This window comes from Cervus canadensis, chromosome 8 (assembly GCF_019320065.1).
Source record: "Cervus canadensis isolate Bull #8, Minnesota chromosome 8, ASM1932006v1, whole genome shotgun sequence".
Taxonomy (NCBI): Eukaryota; Metazoa; Chordata; class Mammalia; order Artiodactyla; family Cervidae; genus Cervus; species Cervus canadensis.
This window is the reverse complement of record NC_057393.1, coordinates 88,290,707-88,311,376: the sequence shown is the minus strand read 5'-3', so window position 1 is coordinate 88,311,376 and position 20,670 is coordinate 88,290,707. Positions and strand designations below refer to the sequence as shown.

General features: G+C 41.8%; 1 protein-coding gene across 4 annotated transcripts in view; it reads left to right on the top strand.

Annotated features, from left to right (window-relative positions):
• The window catches only part of DISC1 (DISC1 scaffold protein), a 433,479-nt gene extending 416,713 nt beyond the window's left edge, over nucleotides 1–16,766 (top strand). For all 4 annotated transcript variants that reach the window (XM_043477124.1, XM_043477125.1, XM_043477122.1 and 1 more), the window contains 3 exons: nucleotides 4,993–5,110; nucleotides 12,493–12,650; nucleotides 14,641–16,766. In XM_043477124.1, the coding sequence (XP_043333059.1) occupies nucleotides 4,993–5,110; nucleotides 12,493–12,632 (258 nt within the window). In that variant the 3' untranslated portion in view covers nucleotides 12,633–12,650; nucleotides 14,641–16,766. The remainder of the gene's footprint in view (nucleotides 1–4,992; nucleotides 5,111–12,492; nucleotides 12,651–14,640) is intronic.
• Nucleotides 16,767–20,670: the final 3,904 nt, after the last annotated feature.

The window sequence follows — 20,670 nt, the reverse complement described above, 5'->3', positions numbered from 1 at the left end:
CAGAAGTCAGGCATGTCGGCTCTGTTGTATTCTTTGCACCAGAGGATCCTTAAAGGACCAGCCAGGTTCAAGGGGGAGAAGTATTAATAATAATCTGTCTCCTGGCAGCACAGGTAAGGTTCTGGAAGGCCATACGGCTGTGGTCACACACACATTCCACCCTGCCTAGGCACAGCATGGGGACAGCAAGGAGGTTCTACCCAGCCCCTGCAGGGTGTGGTCCGCACGCAGGACTTCCACAGCTTTGTCCAACTGATGCTCATGACTCTGGTTCCGTCTGGCCCTCTGTGGACAGATGGAATTTCTTTGAATGATGGAGCATTTTTTATCAGATTGATAAAATATGTAAATCTTCCCTCTTGTTAGCTGTCATTTCTCAGTTTAGGTCTTAAGCTATTTCCATTCCCAAGGTTCCATATGAGAGCGGTATGGTAAAGCCATAAACCATTCAAATAACACCCAGGTCACACGCAGCGTCCTTTCAGGACAGGATCAGGGTCTGTCAGTAGTGATTTGTGCAGGAGTGTGGCAGAGAGTCTGTGACGTGAAGAAGCAGTCCCACGAGAGAATGCCAGTCAGCTCTTTTGTTACTGATCAGAGAACCTTGATCTCACTGAGTTTGTTTCCCTGTGCCTCTTTGTGCTTTTTAATCTTTTTTTTTTAATTATTGAAGTATGGTTGATTTACAAGTTGTGTTACTTTCAGGTGTATAGCAAAATGATTCAGTTATTACATTTTCCATTATAGGTCATTACTAGATATTCAAAATAGTTCCGTATACTATACAGTTGGTTCTTGTCGGTTATCTATTTTATCTGGGGTAGTTTGTATCTGTTAATTGCGTACTCCTAATTTATCCCCTGTCCTTCCCCTTTGGTAACCATATGCCTTTTCTATTTCTTGTGTTTCTTAAGCTTTAAAATTGTTTTTTAAAAATATTCAGTTGTATGTCTTCCATACTTTTCCATTATGGCCTGAATTAGTGTTCTAAGTGACTTTTTTCTTTATTATATTTCAGAGATGTGGAAAATACAACAAAACATTGAGGAGAAAATAAAAATGTACTATAATGCTGGCCCTCCAAATAATTGTTAATATTTTAGTGCTTTGCCTATTTGAGTATTTCCTCATTATTAAATATTCTTATATATGATTTTAATGGCTAAGTACAAATTGAATATACCAGGACTTAATTTAACCACTCCCTTTATTGTTGGACACATGTTATTTCCTCTTTCTCATACTCCTAATGCAATTACTTTTGCATTACTAAAGTAATAATAAATTTTTATTTAACACATATGATAGAGATTGTCTATATTTATTAAAATGCTTAATAAAAATTATTTAAATTTAAATATATAAATTTTCTTTTTGAAAAATTGCAATAAAGGGACTACTGAATCATAGACTGTAAATAATTTAAAGTTTTGCTGTTGTTGTTGTTTAGTCGCTAAGTTGTGTCTGACTCTGTTGCAGCCCCATGGACTGTAGCCTGCCAGCCTCCTCTGTCTATGGCATTTTCCAGACAAGAATACTGGAGTGGGTTGTCATTTTCTCCTCCAGGGGATCTTCCTGACCTGGAGATCAAACCTGCATCTCCTGCATCGGCAGGCAGGTTCTTTACCACTAGCATTATCAGGAAAGCCCAAAGTTTTTCTATATGGTCTTAAATCACTTTTCCAAATTCACACAATCACTATCAATCTGCACATAATTTTAAAATAAAAACAGGCAGGAATTATGTATGTGGGGGAATATGTAAAGCCATATTTTAAATGGACTTAATTCAGCTTTGATTTCTATTTGTTTTAGCCCTAGGATGAAAATTGAATCATTTGATTCCATCAAAGAGTGTTTTAAATTCCTTAGCTTCATGTTCTGATTCTATGCTTTTGTGTCTCTTTAGAGTGTAATCTCTGGCGCATATATTTTCCCACTAACACTGTATTTTTCTCCTTCGTGTATGGCTTGTGGTTCCACTGCTGTCAATCATTTTTCTCCAGATGTTCTTTTTCTTGGTGTCTCGTTTAGTTCATGCATGACTATGCCATTACTCATTGCCCGTTGTCTTAACTTCCATGTAATTTGTCTACTCTGTAATTCTACATCTTTGAATGATAATGTTACTACTTTTAGAGCAGTAAAATACACATGTATATGTGATTTTTACTTATTTACTGTTTTCTCCTCATCACTACTATGGTCAATTATGAACAAACCTTCATGCATGCTTCACATGCTTTCTTGTATAATCGTGTCCATTTCTCTGCAAAATTGTATGTTGTCACTGAATTTTTTGTACATATATTAATTTATAATATATTAGATGTCTTTAGTATTTACGGTAGTTATGGGTACTTCATCTGCAGTGTTTTCTTCTAATGTAGTTGACCATTTGGGATATAAACTTTAGGGAATTCTGGAGTTGATATAGTGAATGTTAAATTACATATCTTGATTAAATGGTTTTTCTTGGACTCCAATTATAGTATTATACAACTTGTGAACTCTAAGGACTTTTTAAATATTGCCACACCTGGGCATTTTGTTGTTTTTTTCCTCGCCATTAATTATAGCTTTTTTAGTAACTCTGCAATTTAATCTGAATATATATATCTCAGTTCTTTTCCCTATGCAAAATTATTTTTATATACCTTCTAAGACTTTCACCATTAGTTGGAAAAATACTAGTTTTACTTTTGGTTACTTTTAAATTCTGAGCTCACTTTTTGCTGCTTATTTATTTACTTATTATATTTTTATTGAGATATAATTGACATATAACACTGTGTAAGTTGAGAGGTACATTGTTTTTATATGATGCAGGTTATTACAAGATATTGAATATAGTTCCCTGTGCTACACAGCAGGTCCTTATTTATACCTTTCATATAGCAGTGTGTATACGTTAATCTCCACCTCCTAACTTATCCCTCCTCCCCCTCCCTCCTTGGTAGCCATAAGTCTGCTTTCTGTCTGTGAGTCTGACTCTGTTCTATGATAAGTTCATTTGTATCATTTTCTTAGATTCCGCATATAAACAATATCATGTGACATTTATCTTTCTCTGTCTGACTTAGTACAGTAGAGATTCTAGGTCTATTCATATTGCAAATGGCATTATTTTGTTCTTTTTATGGCTGAGTAATATTCCATTGTGTGTATATGTACCACATTTTCTTTATCCATTCATCTGTTGATGGGCATTTAGGTTGCTTCCGTATCTTGGATATTGTGAATAGTGCTGCTCTGAACACGGGGGTGCATGCATCTTTTTGAATTATAATTCTCTTTGGTTATGCGTCCAGGAGTATGATTGCTGGTTCATACAGTAGCTCTGTTTTTCATTTTTTAAGTAACCTTCATATTATTCTCCACATGGTGGTTTTGTACAGAAAAGTGACATAAAGAGGGCTCTTTTCTGGTTCATGTGTTGGATACAAGTATGAAGGGGAAACATTTCAGGAGGCAGGAGCTCCCAGACTTGGCTATTCATTCACGGAAACAATGAATGCCGTGTGCCTACCGTGTGTCTGACATTGTGCCAGGAGCTCTGAACCTACAGCGAGCAAGCCATCATTGTCCGAGCTCTTAGGGGGCTTGACATGCATCGTCCCTTCTTTTGTGGGACTTATGCCCTGGTGTGAGAGAGGGAAAATGACTACTTACAGTGGTGGTGATAGCAGCCGTACATACAATACCGGTCTCCTGGCATCTAAAGTCTCCTTGGGAATGCTCTTGCACTGTTGGTGGGAATGTAAATTGATACAGCCACTATGGAAGAGGGTATGGAGATTCCTTAAAACACTAGGAATAAAACCACCATTTGACCTGGCAATCCCACCCCTAGGCATATACCCTGAGGAAATCAAAATTGGAAAAGACACATGTATCCCATTGTTCACTGCAGCACTATTAACAATAGCTAGAACATGGAAGCAACCTAGATGTCCATTGACAGATGAATGGATAAAGAAGTTGTGGTACATATACACTGTGGAATATTACTCAGCCATAAAAAGGAACGCATTTGAACCAGTTCTAATGAGGTGGATGAACCTAGAACCTATTATACAGAGTGAAGTAAGTAAGAAAAAGAAAGATAAATATCGTATACTCATGCATATACGGAATCTAGAAAAATGGTACTGAAGAATTTATTTGCAGTGCAGCAGTGGAGAAACAGACATAGAGAACAGACTTATGGACATGGGGAGAGGGGAGGAGAGGCTGAGATGTATGGAGAGAGTAACATGGAAACTTGCATCACCATATGTAAAATAGACAGCCAACGGGAATTTGCTCTATGGCTCAGGAAACCCAAACAGGGGCTGGGGTGGGGTGGGGAGGGAGATGGGAGCGAGGTTTACGAGGGAGGGGACATGGGTGTGCCTATGGCTGATCCATGCTGAGGTTTGACAGAAAACAACAAAATTCTGTAAAACAATTATCCTTCAATTAAAAAATAAATAAAATTTTTAAAAAATCATAAAAAAGTCTCCTTAGTATTCTAGCTTTCAGGGACTGTGACCAGTGTACAAACACATGTTCAGTGCCCTATTAGAGTCCTGTGCCCCTAAAGGGCACTCTCTGTTCTTATAGGTCAGCCTCTCTTTGGTTAGCATTCCTATTCCAGTGTGAGTTTGCCCATGAATGCAGTTCAAAGACCCAGGCTTCCTCTTTGATAAATCCAGTTTAGGAGTTGATATACTGGATACAAGTCTTGGAAATGACTGGATGCAGGAGATAAACTGTGGAGTTACGTACATACAGCTTATCATTCAGTAATAACCTGAAATTGCCATTCTCAAGAATGACCTCCAGGGAAGACAAAGTTTCTGGCATGATGCCAATGGGATTCAGAAGGTAGCAGAGCTCTGTTGGAGAGTCTTCCCTTTGTGGACCATTGGATAAATCACAGATGTGTTCATAGCCCTGAAAATATCTGTAGTTTACTAATGATATTTTTTTTTCTTTTTCCCTGGCCAGGAATCCTATATCTTTTTGGCAGAACTTGGAGAAAAATGTGAAACTATAGGCAAGAAACTATTGTACTTAGAAGATCAACTGCACATGGCAATCCACAGTCATGATGAAGATCTCATTCATATCCTTTTAATCCCGCAGATGAAGCACCTGTTAGGCTACTTTGTAAAAGAAAGTCTTAAAAATTTGCACGGTTTTCCTATGCCTCAGCAGATGGAAACAAATAGATACTCCTGGTATTTAGAGTTCAACACACCTCTGATCTCTGAGATTATTCAGTATGTGATGTTTTCTCTCTAGGTTTTGGTAAGTTGGCATTTTTGATGACTAAACCTGACTGCTAAAAAACTACCAAAGAAATTCAGACATGCACAAAATCAGGCCAAAGAAAAATGTAGTTTTGGGGCTGTGCAGCTGGGTTTGTGGGGCTCAGATGGTTGTGAGTCTGACTGCCTCAGTTTTCCAGGGGCTTTCTAAATACCTAGAAACCCAAATCCATCTTCAGCTTCCTCTTCCATGCAATTCTGCCATATGATGGGCAGGAGAGTATCACACTAGTGGGGCTTCATATTACTCCCTTCCAATTTTTTCTCATACAAGATTCAGTGCATTTCCTGTCACACCTGCAAATTCCTTTATCAAAACTAGTTGCCAGTGAGCAAGATGGCACAAAAAACTACTGGCTTAGGAGTTTGTCCATGTGAAGCACTGAATTTCATATTAATCAGTGTATGGTTTGTCCCTGGTTAGCACTTCTGAGGGCAGATGAGTGAGTGCAAGATGGATGAAGGCATATACAGCTCCATCCTGTATTTTTTTTTTTTTAGGTATTTAATCGTAAGTTGAAACTTCTCTAGATGAAAGTACTTCTTTGTTCATTTATCTTTTCTGTTCAGTAGTATGACTTTTATTAGATGTATTTGTGAGAAATGTAGCTATTTTGAACTTTGTTTCTCATTGCTGTCTTTTCAGAATTCTAGCTCTTGCCAGACTTTATCTGGAATATGTGTGTGTGTTTAAAGAGATTTGAATGGTCAAGCATTAACCGTAATCACAAGTATTCAGATCCACAGTCTAATGATGGATTCAGTGTTGTGTTTCTTTTCTCCTTATAACCTGAAATCTTTCACCTTGCTTATTAAATTTAGCAGGAAAAAAATTTTCACCTTAATCAGTGATTATTTCCAATTGCTCAAGGTACATTTTTAAAAGCAGACATTCTGTTTTTCATAACTCCCTACCCCTAATAAACTGTTATTTAAGCTCTCATTAAAAAGCTGGCCAAAGAAACAGTAGCGGTATTTTTGTCTTTCACTTTTGTTTGTTTCATATTCATGGATCCCACAGATTTGAGCAGTTGTTAGGGGAGTGTGGCCTCCAGCAGATGGACAAGTGACCGTCTGCGGCTGGGCATCTGGGAGCAGGGTCCTGCCGAGGGCCAGTGCACATGGAGCGGCTCCTGGCCAGCAGGTGGGCTTGTTCCTCGCTGGGAAAACCCCCCAGCTTCTGGTGGGCTCAGGGAACAGTTCTGACAGCTGCATTTGAGGTCTGTGTTAGCCTCTCGTTTAGAAATTTTCCAAAACGTTAGTTTGATTCTAGGGAATTGGGTTTTCTCCTTAATAGATTTGGGTAGTGGGAAGGAGGCTGAGAGGGGACAGAGCTGTGTATAAATAGGATGCTTTTAGTGTTCCCAAGCCAGATTCAGGAGCAATGGGCTCATGGACAGTGGATAATGCCGCTATAAGCATCTCCAAAGTCAGATAACAACATGTACCTGTAAGGTTCCCAGGTGCCACTAGTGGTAAAGAACCTGCCTGCCAACGCAGGAGCTGTAAGAGATGTGGATTTGATCCGTGAGTCAGGAAGATCCTCTGGAGGGGAGGGCGTGATAACCCACTCCAGTGTTCTTTCCCTGGAGAATCCCATGGACAGAGGAGCCTGGCAGACTTCAGTCCATAGGGTCACAAAGAGTCGGACACAACTGAAGTGACTGAGCATGTGCTCACTAAGGTTTTTATTTGAGTTAAATGGATTATACTCAAGAGATGTGTTGACCATAGTTCTTATACATGGTTAAGTGCTTGGTCTCAGGTAGAAAAACATTTTCGGTGGCAGTGTCACAAGATCAAACCACATCCCATTTTTATATGAGGTTTCAAGATAGATTGATTCAATCATTTTGTAATAAATCCTTGCAAGAACTGATCGGTAACCCTACAATGACTTATATGAAAAGTCATTTCATTCTGATAAAATTTCTATAGACAGATAGGGATTATTATTTCTACATGATAGTTGAGAAGACTGAGGCTTAGAAATTGCATGACTGTCCGAGATCGTTTCTGACGAAGGGCAAAGCATCCAGCCACCAGCCCATGGTCCTTCATGGCCAATCAGGAGGCAGCCATGCCTGTAAGTAGCTGGACAGGTTTATTCTGTGGAACACACAATTGCTATAAAAATGTTAAACTTTAATAAGAGGTGTTTAGTGAAGATATGTTTATTGAGAATTTTGCTGGTCCTTGTTAAAATAAGTGGAAACGTAGAGGGAACTTGTCAAACCAGGATTGGGAAGCACTGGTTTAGGTACTGAAGTCACCCTCCACCTGTAAAATTTACACCACAATATGGATTTCGATTCAGACTTTCCTCTGCATCTCTGGCTTTGTTCTGTGTCACTGATGGACAGTAAATACACAGAAGGTATCTTTGAATTCAGAGTGGCGCTTAGTGGATCTGGGTGCCCTGAGATAGAAAGACAGGTTTACAAGGCACTGCTGAGGCTTCTTACACAAACCAAAGCCCTTGTTTCAAATGAGAACTTATCTCGATTCAAAGAGGCTGCTGAAATCCTCCAGCCAAGCTCCGATTGGTTTGTGTTTCCATTCTTGATCAAAGAGACAAAGCTGAGTGCAGTTGAAAGAAACAGCTTGCCGTCAACAACAGGAAAGAATTTCCCAGCGAGCGCAGTATTTTTGTTTGATTCCATTAAGGACTCTGCCAGAGCCTCCTGTGTGTAGGCTGCAGCGTGAACATGATTAATTTGAGCCCACATCGATGTCCATGTCCAGAAGATTCAAGCCTTGGACACTCCAGATGCGGGAGGCATGGAACTTTGCATAAGCCATGAGTGTGAGAAAGCCCTGGGGCTGTAGCATCAGGGGTGGGCGGCAGTCACAAGCATGGGGCTGACCTTCCCAGCAGATCCTCTGGGCATCCTGGTTTCACATCAAGGCCGTGGACAGCTGACTTGTAGTCTCTTGTTTTTATGAAGAAGACACTGGATTGACAGAGTGGAGGAAGGGGAGAAGACAGGCCGTGTCTCCTCATCCTCCTGACAGGCTCACTAAATCACGCCGAGTAACAGCACCAGCCCATCAGGCAGCACACGGCGAGCATCTGAGAAGAGTCTGCAGCGCTAATTGGAAGAGCCGGCGTCATAGAGGTGACTCACGCCTGGCATCTGAGGCGAGGACGGGAGGTGTGACTTCACTGCCACTCAAGCCGGGATTTCCAGGAGTGTGTGTCTGAGTCTGTAGTATAATTTCACAGTCACTTTGGATCCTAATTAGCAGTTGTGTTTTGAAAAAACATGTTGAGGGGATGGAATCATTCCTCCATGTAGATAGCGCTTTAACTGAAAACCATCTAGGTTAGGTGGATGTTTTAGCGGTGATTTTTCTCTTTCTCCTTCAACTTGTACAACACTCTTTCAGAAGGAAAGAAGGACACCTAGGAGTGGGACATTGAGCATATTTCAGAGCCCCCAGAGTAATTCTGACTGCCTCTGAATCCTAGATGAGACAGGACAGACTGATTCTATCTGTGGTTCCATTTGCATTTATGTCCAGGAAACCCTCCTGGATTTCTGTTCTTTCTCTTTACTTGGAATGCGTGGTGCCCAATCCATTAGTTTTGGTGGTGCTTGATGGCATGCAAACACTCTAAATACATCCAGACACATACACAAATGCCACATGAGCTTAAGAGCCCTTGTTTGGTTCAGCTTTAAAACATGCAGCTGTAACTGACAAAGGAAATGGGAGTTTGGGGGAATTGCTCTTGCCTCCTTGGAAATGCTTTCATCTTCTTGAACTGAAGAGCTGGAAGAGGGATTGTGACCATCATGGTGTCACAGATGAAAGAAGTGAGACCCTAAGACGCTGCAGTTTGACCATTGTGCGCACTGTCTGATGCGAATATGGGGGCCGGGGTTCTTCCATCTGGCCCCCACGAAAAGGAGTGGAATGGGAACAGAAGGAGTGGGAGCCCAGGAGAGGTGTGGACACCTGGCTCCGACTGCAGGCTTAGCGCGGGTTAACTTGGCCCTGGGCGGCACCACAGGAAGTGCGCCTGCGCAAGCTTCACACCCTTTGAGGCTGTTGCGTGTGGGCGGGGCTTTTCTCTCCGCTCCTCAACAACTGTGCCCTCGCTTTTGGCTTTGGGAATGCAGGAAAGTTCCCAAGACTGTGGCCACAGGGCCTGCGGAGTCACTGTTGATAATGAAAAAATAATTTAGCAAATGAGTAACTATTTCAAAGGAAGTACTGTTACTTCTTTTGGAAGCAAAGGGGATCAGATGCACTGAAGATCGTCGTTTGACCCAGCTAATGATCGCTTGGAATCACAATTGGCAGTAAAACACTCAATTGTTTTTGATATATAAACAAAAGACCTCTTTGGAAAAATCTGAGGATCTTTGGACATGGCTGCCCTAAAGGACAGTGTGGTCTTAGCACTGGAAGACGCATGTGAAACGTGCTTTTATTCATTGCAAACACACTGCACAATTTTGCCATCAAGAAGTAATGTTCTTGGGACTTCCCTGCTGGTCCACTAGTTAAGAATCCGCCTTTCAGTGCAGGGGATGTGGATTCAATCCCTAGTCAAGGAGCAAAGATCTCACTTGCTTCCAGGCAGCCAAGTCCGTGTGGCAAAACTCAGAGCTCATGTGCTACAGCGAAGACCCAGCACAGCCAAAATTTTTAAAAACCTTTTTTAATTGTAAAAAAAAAAAAAATTTTAAAGAAGTAATACCCTTGCCTAATACACCTGTAGTCTATAGCAAGGTGGTCTCGGGTTCAAAGGGGTTTTTAAAGATATGGCATGCCAATCCTTATGCCATCGTTGTAATCAATGTGCTGACTTTCTTAGCTGCCTCAGATCTTTGGTGGCACATCTGTTACCGAGAATGAAATGCCCGCGTGGCTGAGAGGTTGCCAGGGCACAGGCGTACTGAGAATCATTTAACTCCTTTAGACCTCTTCTTGCACTTAGATATAATAAGCACCTCTGTCACATACACATAAATTCCAACTCCGAGGTTTTACTCTGTTTCCTCAGAACTTTCACAAAACACATGGTCAAATATCAACCGGCTTTAACTATGAATTTATTGGAGGAGCAGTCAGAAAAACCTGCATTTTATAAGTAAGATAATGAAAGCACTGGATGGTTTGCCAGCTTCCCAGAGCTGATGGGCACATCCTCAAATTTCCATCTTCTCACTCCTCCCTGTGTCCCTGGAGATTATTGTCTGAGGGGCTGAGATTGTCCGAGATTATTGTCTGAGTGTTATTTTAGTTGTATAACATAGTCTTTTTCTTTTGTGGCTTCTTTCTCTTTTCAAAACCCTTTTTCAGTGCGTTCTCCCAGTGCTAGAAATTTTATGAGTTCTTTAAGAGGCAGTTGAGTTTGGTTCAGTTTCTCTCTCTAAAAACGCTGGTTGTCATTCAGCGTATCACAAGAGTGGGGCCTGTAGGCCCAGCTGCCTATCAGAGGTAATGAAGTCTCAGGAGTTTGTCAAGACTCATAAACTGCTCAAGCTCTATGCTTACTCTTTATAAATGTAGCTTAACTTTGTGATTAATTGGCAGCTTGGTATTTGGTCTGGGACCACTTATGTTCTTGCTTGTGTAAAGTCATATGTGTTTTTACTAAAGATTAGCAGAGCTGTTCAGAGAAATAGAAGAAAACGAAATCTTTTAAAAAAGAGAAAAGAGAAGTATTGGATACTTTCTTCTCTTGGGTCTCCTCAACTCCACCCTCTTACCCCCACCCCTCCCTCGCTCAAGTTCAAGTGCAAGGAGTGAATCATCATAGTAGATGTATGTAAATTATGTAAGCGATGAAGTCTGGTGAGGCTTCAAGAGCAAGAATAACTGCCAAAGGCTTGTCAGGGTAGCTCAGCGTTTTTTGTTTAGGTGAGCTTCATTTGCATAATTCCCAGGATCCTTTGGAGTTCCTTATTTAAAAAAGAAAAAAAGAAAGCTTCCTATAGTCATAACCTAAAGGTATCTCTGTCTCTTGACATCGAATTTGGATAAAACAACACTGTAGTAGATGTAGGCAGTCTGTGAGTGGGAAGACTTCTGCAAGTTGCTTACCCTAAAGCTTTCTGTTTTCTGCGTATCTGATCTAGTAATATTTAAGTGGTCTGACCTCATGCGAAGATGTAACAGCATTTCAGTGGTGTCAACATGTTTCTGTGTTTCTTCTTAAGTTCCTGTTGGATGAAGTTAAATTAGTTTGCTTATTAAACTAACAGAATCTAATCCACCAGTCATTCTGTATTTGTCTTAGAATTGTTCTGACTCTAGGTACACCAGGAAAAGCAGAGTTAGCTGTGGATAGACAGGAAGACCACCATTGTTTAAATGTTCCCGAGCTTAAACACCTAGAAGAGAGCTCATCTCTTAAAAGAAAGGCCGTCATATTATTTATTCCATAGAATTATTTGCTAAGTTCTCTGTGATTGCTTTATCTCCAGGAGAAAGAACTTTATAGGTCAGGAAACTAAGAGCCCAACAGTTTAAAGAAAAAATGTATCAATCAGCTAGCCAACCCAGAGAGTGCAAGCTCCCTGCCTGTGTCAAATCTCTAGTGCCCTGAATGGCTGTTTCACAAGTGCCCCAGAGCATGTTAACACATGACAGCAGATTGGAACCAAAGGGGTTTTGAAGTCATTGTTTCAGGAGAAAACTGAGATTCAGAATGATTTACACACGGTGACAAGGCTGGCCAGTGGCCGACAGGCACTGTAACTCACGACTCTGGCCGTGGACCTGTGGTGGCGCCCAGTCCTGGCTTTCCCCAGGAGACTCTGGTTTCCAGCCGTCTTTCCTTTCCACTGTCAGGGCACTTGGATGTGCAGTGGCCCCCACCCCAGCAGGGGCTTAGCAGGAGTACAGGCTCACTGACCATAGTCCGTGGAGCATCCTAGCTTGCCATCTGTCTCAGTCGAAAAGCTGACTCTTCCTTTTCCTGTTGGAAACCTTCCTTGAGACTGTCAATGACCTCGGGCCTTGTAGGAACTGCAGTCGCTCTTAAAAGAAGTGTAACATTTGTATTAATATTTAATTGGTCCAATTTGGAGGAACTTGAAACTGCAATTAGAGGGCAGTGCCCATCTGCTTCCCGCAGGCGCGTGGCTCTTACCAGATCCCTGGGAGGCTGCAGGGGCCGCCCGTCACCTTCACGTGTGTTCCTTAACAACGTGCGCACAGTCTCTCAAGGGGGAGCTCCAGATGGTGAAGGAAACTCTCCAGGCCATGGCCCTGCAGCTCCAGCCAGCAAAGGAGGCGGGGGAGAGGGAGGCTGCAGCTTCATGTGTGACAGCTGGCGTCCAGGAAGCACAGGCCTGAGGCCTGACAGGACGGAGGGTGAGTGACCGTGTCATCAGCATGAGCGCTGGGGGCCTCTCCCACCCCTTCTGCATAACCAGTGTGCCTGAACCCATTACGGAGATGTGAAGCCTGGATGCCCAGCCGAAGGGTGGTCCTCTCTCCTGGGGCCAAGTTCAGGGGAGTCTGCAGTTTGGAATATGCAGGGCGGGGGGTGATCTGCTGATTTCCTTCTGTCAGTCTGAGACACTTACTGTGTCATTAACAAGAGCATCCTGCAGAGGACTTGGAAAAAATCTCTCCATTACAGTCCCCATTAGACAGACGGTAAAAGTGTTAGCTGCTCAGTCATGTCCAGCTCTTTGTGACCCCATGAACTATAGACCCCCCAGGCCCCTCTGTCCATGGAATTTTCCAGGCAAGAATACTGGGGTGGGTTGCCATTCCCTTCTCCAGGGAATCTTCCCAACCTAGGGATAAGACCTGGGTCTCCTGCATTGCAGGTAGATTCTTTACCAGCTGAGCCACCAAGGAAGCCTCATTAGACAGAGGTTGGGGTGAATTCTGCTAGAAAGATGTCTCTTTTCTTGTACCATCTTGCTTTCTGCTGCAATTAAAATAGCTCCTGATTTAAGAACTTATAAAAAAAGAAAGCATACATGTCTCTCTCATCATACCTGCTACACTTTCCTACAGGCGCGTGGTATATAAGGGAGCTAATTAACCCTAGAATCTGGAAATAACAGCTTTTCACCCTAACTTCTCCTGTGATTCTCTATCATCTCAGGAGAATTAAGATCAAAATTTCCAGAAGGTATTTTTAAAGAGACAGCCTATCATGAGCCCCAGCCCTCCGGTTTTCCTGTTGTGGCAATACCTATCTTTGTAGGATGGTCCCTGATGTTTCATCAGGACTTGCTGAAATTCACCAACAATTAGAGCATGAAGGGAGTAGGGGCCATAAGTGGGTTGGGAACATGTTTAAATGTTTAAGCCTCTCCTATATTCCCCTGAACCAGTCTCACACAGGATCAGGCAGGACATGGAAGTGGAAAGCTTCAGTGCAGTTTAGTACTCAGCAAGGCAGGGCTGTACTCAGATAATCAGTGCTATACTCAGTTAATCACTGCTGTGCTCAGTCAGGCAGTGTTGTGTTCAGTGAGGCAGTACTGAACTTGGTTAACCAGTGCTGCACTCCGTGAGGCAGTGCTGAACTCAGTTACCCAGTGCTGCACTCAGTGAAGCAGTACTGAACTCAGTTAACCAGTGCTGTACTCAGTGAGGCAGGGCTGTTGTCAGTAATAGTAATGTGGACACTGAAGGCTTCTCACTGCTGAGGCGGCTGTAGAACAGGCTGAGCTCACCCAACAGCACTTCCCAGGGTACACTGAGGAAGGCAGCCTTGAGAGATGCTCTGTAGACACACTGCTCTCCTTTGGCATGTTTGGGAAGCGTCCTATGCCCGTCATTTCTGCTGGAGAGCAATGGTGCAATCAGCATATTAGCCTTTGAGAATGCTTCAAGTAAGGAAACCCTCTTGATTCCGTCTTGCCCCAAACAACTCCCCAAGTTGAATGGATCATAGTGTTTAAATTTAAAATCTATGACTATTCCATCAGTCTACTGCTGTGCAGCGCTGCATTCTCTCAGGGTGTCGTGATCTGAACACTGGTTTTTATCACTTATTGTGAGTTAGAGGTGAAACTCAAAACCTTTGCTGTGCGGTGCTATGCTTAGCGGCTCAGTCGTGTCTGACTCTGCGACTCCACGGACTGCAGCCCACCAGGCTCCTCTGTCCATGGGATTCTCCAGGCAAGAATACTGGACTGGGTTGCCATGCCCTCCTCCAGGGGATCGTCCCAACCCAGGGATCAAATTCAGGTCTCCCACATTTGAGGCAAATTCTTTACTGACTAAGCTACCAGGAAAGCCCCAAAATTTTGTAGTGTTGAGTTAGTAAGGACTGGCCGCAGTTTATACGTGTAATTGACTAACTGGTGTTTTTGTATTTTTGTCTCTTGACACTCAGAAGGATTAGTGATGCTCCTGTCTTCATTCGGATCCATGGACAGTAGACAATCTTTGTCATTTCCTGAAGTCACACTGCCATTTCCGAAGGCAGCTGGTGCCTTGCTCAGCCTTCTCCCGTGCAGTGCTTCCGTCAGGAGATGGCCCTGCTTAAGCCAGCAGGTGGCCACGGTCCAGGGAACAAGCCAAAGCACAGCATATGAATTTCCTGATTGTCTTTTCTACAATTTTTTGGTGAGCACTTAAATATCTATACTATGCATATTTTAGTAAGAATATAATTAGTTTGTTCTAGGAATGCTTTTCAATGTTTTTCAATGATGGAGTGAATTCTGAATTATTTATCATGTCTAAGCAATATTATGTACTAGTCACATGGCACATGGAATTCCTGAATCCTTGAATTAATTCCACTGAAGCAAAACTTGTAGAGTCAGAATTGTCTCTAATGAATCCCTACTTTGAGAAGTGTCATCTTAAAAAACCCCACGAGACATTTTAGCAGTCACCTAACGCAAGTGTTTTGTATTACTCAGGGACCATCATGAATAATTCTGTGAGGTTTTGATGTATCTGAAAATTCTGGAAGCTAATGACTATCTGAGTGTGCCCCAAATAAGTGTTCTCCAGTGTCCCAGTGGGCAGCATATCCATCTCCTTGTTGAGATGCCAGATCAAGGTGGGTGAATGATGCTTTAACCACCTGCTGCAGCTCATCCCTAGTCTGTGCTGGTGTCAGAGGCAGCCAGGAAGCCTGCACAAGGCCAGGGTGTTTCTTCTGCCCACACGACCTTCTCACGCCCCTCTTCAGCTACAGTGACCCCAAAAATCCCAGGGCTTTATATCCAAAACCATAATAGAGGGCAGTTTCTGTCAGGGCGACATAAGAGGAGATTAGAGCTTGGGTTTAAAAGCCACAAAGCAATAACAATAAAAATCTAAGCTTTTATGGAGATGGTCAGGACCACAAGCACAAGTGCAGGTGGGAAATGATGGCTTTGGGTCTGATTCCATGGCAGCATGCGAGAGAACCAGTGATAGATTCCATGGTAGCCTGCACTGAGCTTCTGGCATCTGAAAGCCAGCCCGTTGTCTCTACCAGACCGAGCTGGGGCGTGTCCCCCGTCAGTGAGTTTCCCGGTTCCCTCTAACTTCTTGACATTTCAACATCAAAATGATCTTCCTCAAATCAGATGAACATGTTCTAATAGAAACTATTCTTCCTGTGTGGTAGGGGTGGATTCCCCACCACAGGAGCATGGAGGTGCTCACATGTGTGTGTTGGGACTGTTCCAACACCTTTATAATCATTATCATCTTAATTCTTAGTCCAACCTTATGGGGCAGGTGTTTGTAGTTGAGGAAATTGAACCTCGGGAGACTGATGAACATTACCCACAGCACAGAGCAGGTGAATGGGGGCCAGAAGCAACAACTAGACTGCTGAAGACAGGTAGACCACTCCTACCTGTGTTCTTACTGAAGTGCTTTTAGTGTCTTTAGGGGACTGCAAGCCTAGAGCTTACTTGTTCCCTTGAGAACAGATGGTCATCTTGGAACTTCTTCTTGAGAATCAGAGAACTGAGCCTAGGGAAAGCCTGGCCCCTCACACCCCGAGCTGAGTCTCACTGCACTGTGACCGTGAAGTCTAGACTCAGGCTTCAAGGACCCACCATCCGCCACTGTCCTAATCCACCATTCATTCCCCATCCCCTATAAAGTCATGCCAGGAACAACCACCTACTCCCTGACAATAGGCAGATTTTCTTGAAAACGTCCATCTAATTGGTGTTTTTCAGAAAACATTAGAGAAGGCAGCTTTACACTCATTGTCTAATGGCTTACATTAACAAATAATTTGATGCTCTAATTTTGAATACCCTCATCTTATCTAATCTTTGAATTTTGTCATGTAATTTATTATTTCATAAAATTTACTTTTTATATGTTAAACTAAAAATGTTACCCAAGTCATTGGTGCGCCTTTAACATTTTTTTTTTTTTATCTTCTGGAGTATGGAGGATAGAAAAATGTATCAGCTTTACTCTTCTCATCTTTCTGTTATAGGATGAGTCATGTATTTACATTGCACAAAATGTTTCTAATAAAGCAATGCTTTAAAAGTGTGTATGTGTTTACTTTCAGATATTAACCAGTCAGAAAATGATGGAATTTTATATTCCAGACCCTTTGAAGAAATTGAAAATAACATTACCATTAAGTGGGGAACAGGACAGAGTGCCCGCTAACAACACTGAAATATTTTACTGGAGATGCTGGCTTAGGCAAGAAAAACAAATGAGAGTTACAATCTGGCAAGGAGGAGATATAACATTAATAGTGGCAGGTGATATCACTGTAAGCCAGACAACCTAAGAGAATTAACACACACACAATTTATTTACACAAATAACAACACAATCAGCTTACCAAAATCAATATGCTTTACATACACAAATAATAATCAGAACATAAAGTATAAGAAAAGACCCTACTTTCAATAGCAACAAGAAAAGAAAACAGCTAGGAGCAAATTTAAATAAGAAACATATAGCCTTACCTGAAGGAAATTTTAAGATGAAGAACACAAGAGGAGAATTGAATACAGAGAATGACATTAAATTTTGGGTAGAACGTCATCATAAATTGTCAGATCTCTATAAATTAATTCATAAATATTACCTGATCCCAACAGAGTCACAAATGTCTAGATATTCTCAGCAACCATTCTCTGCTTCATCCTTTCTAGCAATTCTTCATTCAGGTGCTTAAACTACAAAGGTACTCACACATGAGCAGAGTTGCTATATGCATTTATACTGTAAAAGCCGTTAAACAAGGAATCCATTAGCCTGAGGGAGCTCCAGTGCCCTGGCACCTACACCAGCAAACCCACTTCTAAGCCTGTAAATGCTTCAAGGTTATGAAGTTGAAGCCCGAGGACGGCCAGTCACAAACAGCCGATTAGGCTTTGAACTGTAGCCAGTCAGTGCCTCCCTGGCTACCACGCTTCCCGGTGAGGCCTTTTCTCCCTCCTGTCAGTGGTGTCTCCCAACTACTTCTGGTTTGGCACCACCTGATTCAGATTGATTTTTGCTCAAAAAAACTCTTAAAAAGTCTAAAATGCCTCAGTATGTTTTTTAACAGCCCTATTGTTTGTAAGAGAGAAAATTGGAAACAAGCTAAATTTTCATCCATAGCAAACTGTTTTTAAATAAATTATGGCACACCACACTATGGAATGCTTTGAAGTTGCTAAAAGGTCTTTCTATACATGTCTATTTGCATCTGCAGAAATATCACCTCAAAGGCACGCACTTAACCTGGGGGAGAGGGTTGGAAGGAGATTTATTTTTTCCATGTCCTGTTCTTTTAAAAATTTGTACCGAGTGCTTATGCTTATTTATTCAAAAAATAAATTCTTTAAGAAAAAAAACATGATCACGGAGACTGGAAGTGGGCCCTTGGGTAGGGCAGGGCACTTGGGCCCAGGCCCCCGAGCACCGCCTCAGAATTTACCCCCTCGTAAGCATCCACTCTGTACCCAGCACCATACTGGGGAGTGTGCCACACATTGGTGATAAAAAGACAACTGTCAGATATTATGATCAAATGATCTGAAGGAAGTAACTAACAATATTTATAATTACAAATATTATAAAATATCATTTTAAAGACAAGGGGTGAATTTTGTTTTGACATTTGAACAATGATGTCTGGTGGTAAAGTACCAAAAATTCAATCCCTTCTGTAATTCCAGTTCTGGTCCTGGGTTAGGGAGTTGGGCAAAGCCTCCTTCTTTGGAACACAAGATCTAAGAGATCTAAAAGAGCTGTAGTTGGCTGTGAAGACAGAGTGGGGCTGGGGGAAAGGAGTTACATCTCTCCCCCATTGCTTCTTAGGAGTTACGTGTGCAATCAGTGTTTTATTCAAATAGGTGTGCTTTTAAAGGTACCTGCCACATATACTTTCACACTGGAGAAAGGAGGCTCTGACAGACACCAGAGTGAAGAACAGTCCAGAAAATATCTCTTCTCATTATTAAAATAACACATAAGAACTGATTGATTTTACTCTTCTGTTTTCAAGAGTTTGAAGCATCTATTGGAAACAGCTCAAGTGCATGACAGGAATTTGATCTCTTCCCATTGTCTATTTATTCACACCAGAAACATTGAATTCTTATTATAAAAATTATTCTTCCTATGATGGATAAATTTGTGACTATTTATAAATTTATAGAGGTTAAAATCTTAGTGAAAATCATTCAGCCAGTAATGAAAATATGCGTTGTTTCTCAGAACTTTTGGTTTTAAATCTACATGATAAATTGCTAGACAATGCACACACAGAAAGATACCCAATAGCAGTTAAGTTCATATTAAGCAACCGTCACTCATTATTTTGTTTCCTATATTATTTTATTTATAAGAACAACATTAAAAATTGTTTTAAAAGATTCATGTATAAACCACTAATCTTCATTTTTCTATTCATCTACACAAAAATATATTTTCATTAAATTGCAGCTAGTCTATTTTTTATTCTGCTTTTTATGTTTAAGATGATGGTATTTTCCATTTTGCTACATAATCATTGTAATCTTTGTATTTGTTGCTGCATAGTATTCTATCAAGTTGATCTGCTGTAGCTTAGATATTCCTATGTCCATCCATAAGTCACTTCAGTTGTGTCCGACTCTTTGCGACTCTCAGGCTCCTCTGTCCATGGGATTCTCCAGGCAAAAATACTGGGACGGGTTGCCATGCCCTCCTTCAGGGGATCTTCCTGACGCAGGGATAGAACCAGTGTCTCTTAGGTCTCCTGCACCAGCAGGTGGGTTCTTTACCACTAGCACTACCGGGGAAGTCTCTATTCCTGTGTCACTTTAGTTCAGTTCAGTCGCTCAGTCGTGTCCGACTCTTTGCGAACTTATGCACTGCAGCATGCCAGGCCTCCCTGTCCATCAGCAACTCCCGGAGCTTACTTAAACTCATGTCCATCGAGTCGGTGATGCCATCCAACCATCTCATCCTCTGTCATCCCATTCTCCTCCCGCCTTCAATCTTTCCCAGCATGAGGGTTTTTTCAAATGAGTCAGCTCTTCATATCAGGTGGCCAAAGTATTGGGGCTTCAGCTTCAGCATCAGTCCTTCCAATGAATATTCAAGACTGATTTCCTTTAGGATAGACTGGCTGGATCTCCTTGCAGTCCAAAGGACTCTCAAGAGCCTTCTCCAACACCACAGTCCAAAAGCATCAATTCTTTGGCACTCAGCTTTCCAACTCTTACATTGATACATGACTACTGGAAAAGCCGTAGCTTGGACTAGACAGACCCTTAGTTGACAAAGTAATGTCTCTGCTTTTTAATATGTTGTCTAGATTGGTCATAGGTTTTCTTCCAAGGAGCAAGCATCTTTTAATTTCATGGCTGCCATGATTTTGGAGCCCAAGAAAATAGTCTGTCACTGTTTCCACTGTTTTCCCATCTATTTGCCATGAAGTGCTGGGACTAGGTGCCATGATTTTTGTTTTCTGAATGTTGAGCTTTAAGCCAACTTTTTCACTCTCCTCTTTCACTTTCATCAAGAGGCTTTTTAGTTCTTCTTCTCTTTCTGCCATAGGGTGGTATCATCTGCATATCTGAGGTTATTGATATTTCTCCTGGCAATCTTGATTCCAGCTTGTGCTTCTTCCAGCCCAGCATTTCTCATGATGTACTCTGCATATAAGTTAAATAAGCAGGGTGACAATATACAGCCTTGACATACTCCTTCTCCTATTTGGAACCAGTCTGTTATTTCATGTCCAGTTCTAACTGTTGCTTCTTGACCTGCATACAGGTTTCTCAGGAGGCAGGTCAGGTGGTCTGGTATTCCCATCTCTTTAAGAATTTTCCACAGTTTATTGTGATCCACACAGTCAAAGGCTTTGGCATAGTCAATAAGCAGAAATAGATGTTTTTCTTGAACTCTCTTGCTTTTTCTATGATCCAAGGGATGTTGACAATTTGATCTCTGTTTCCTC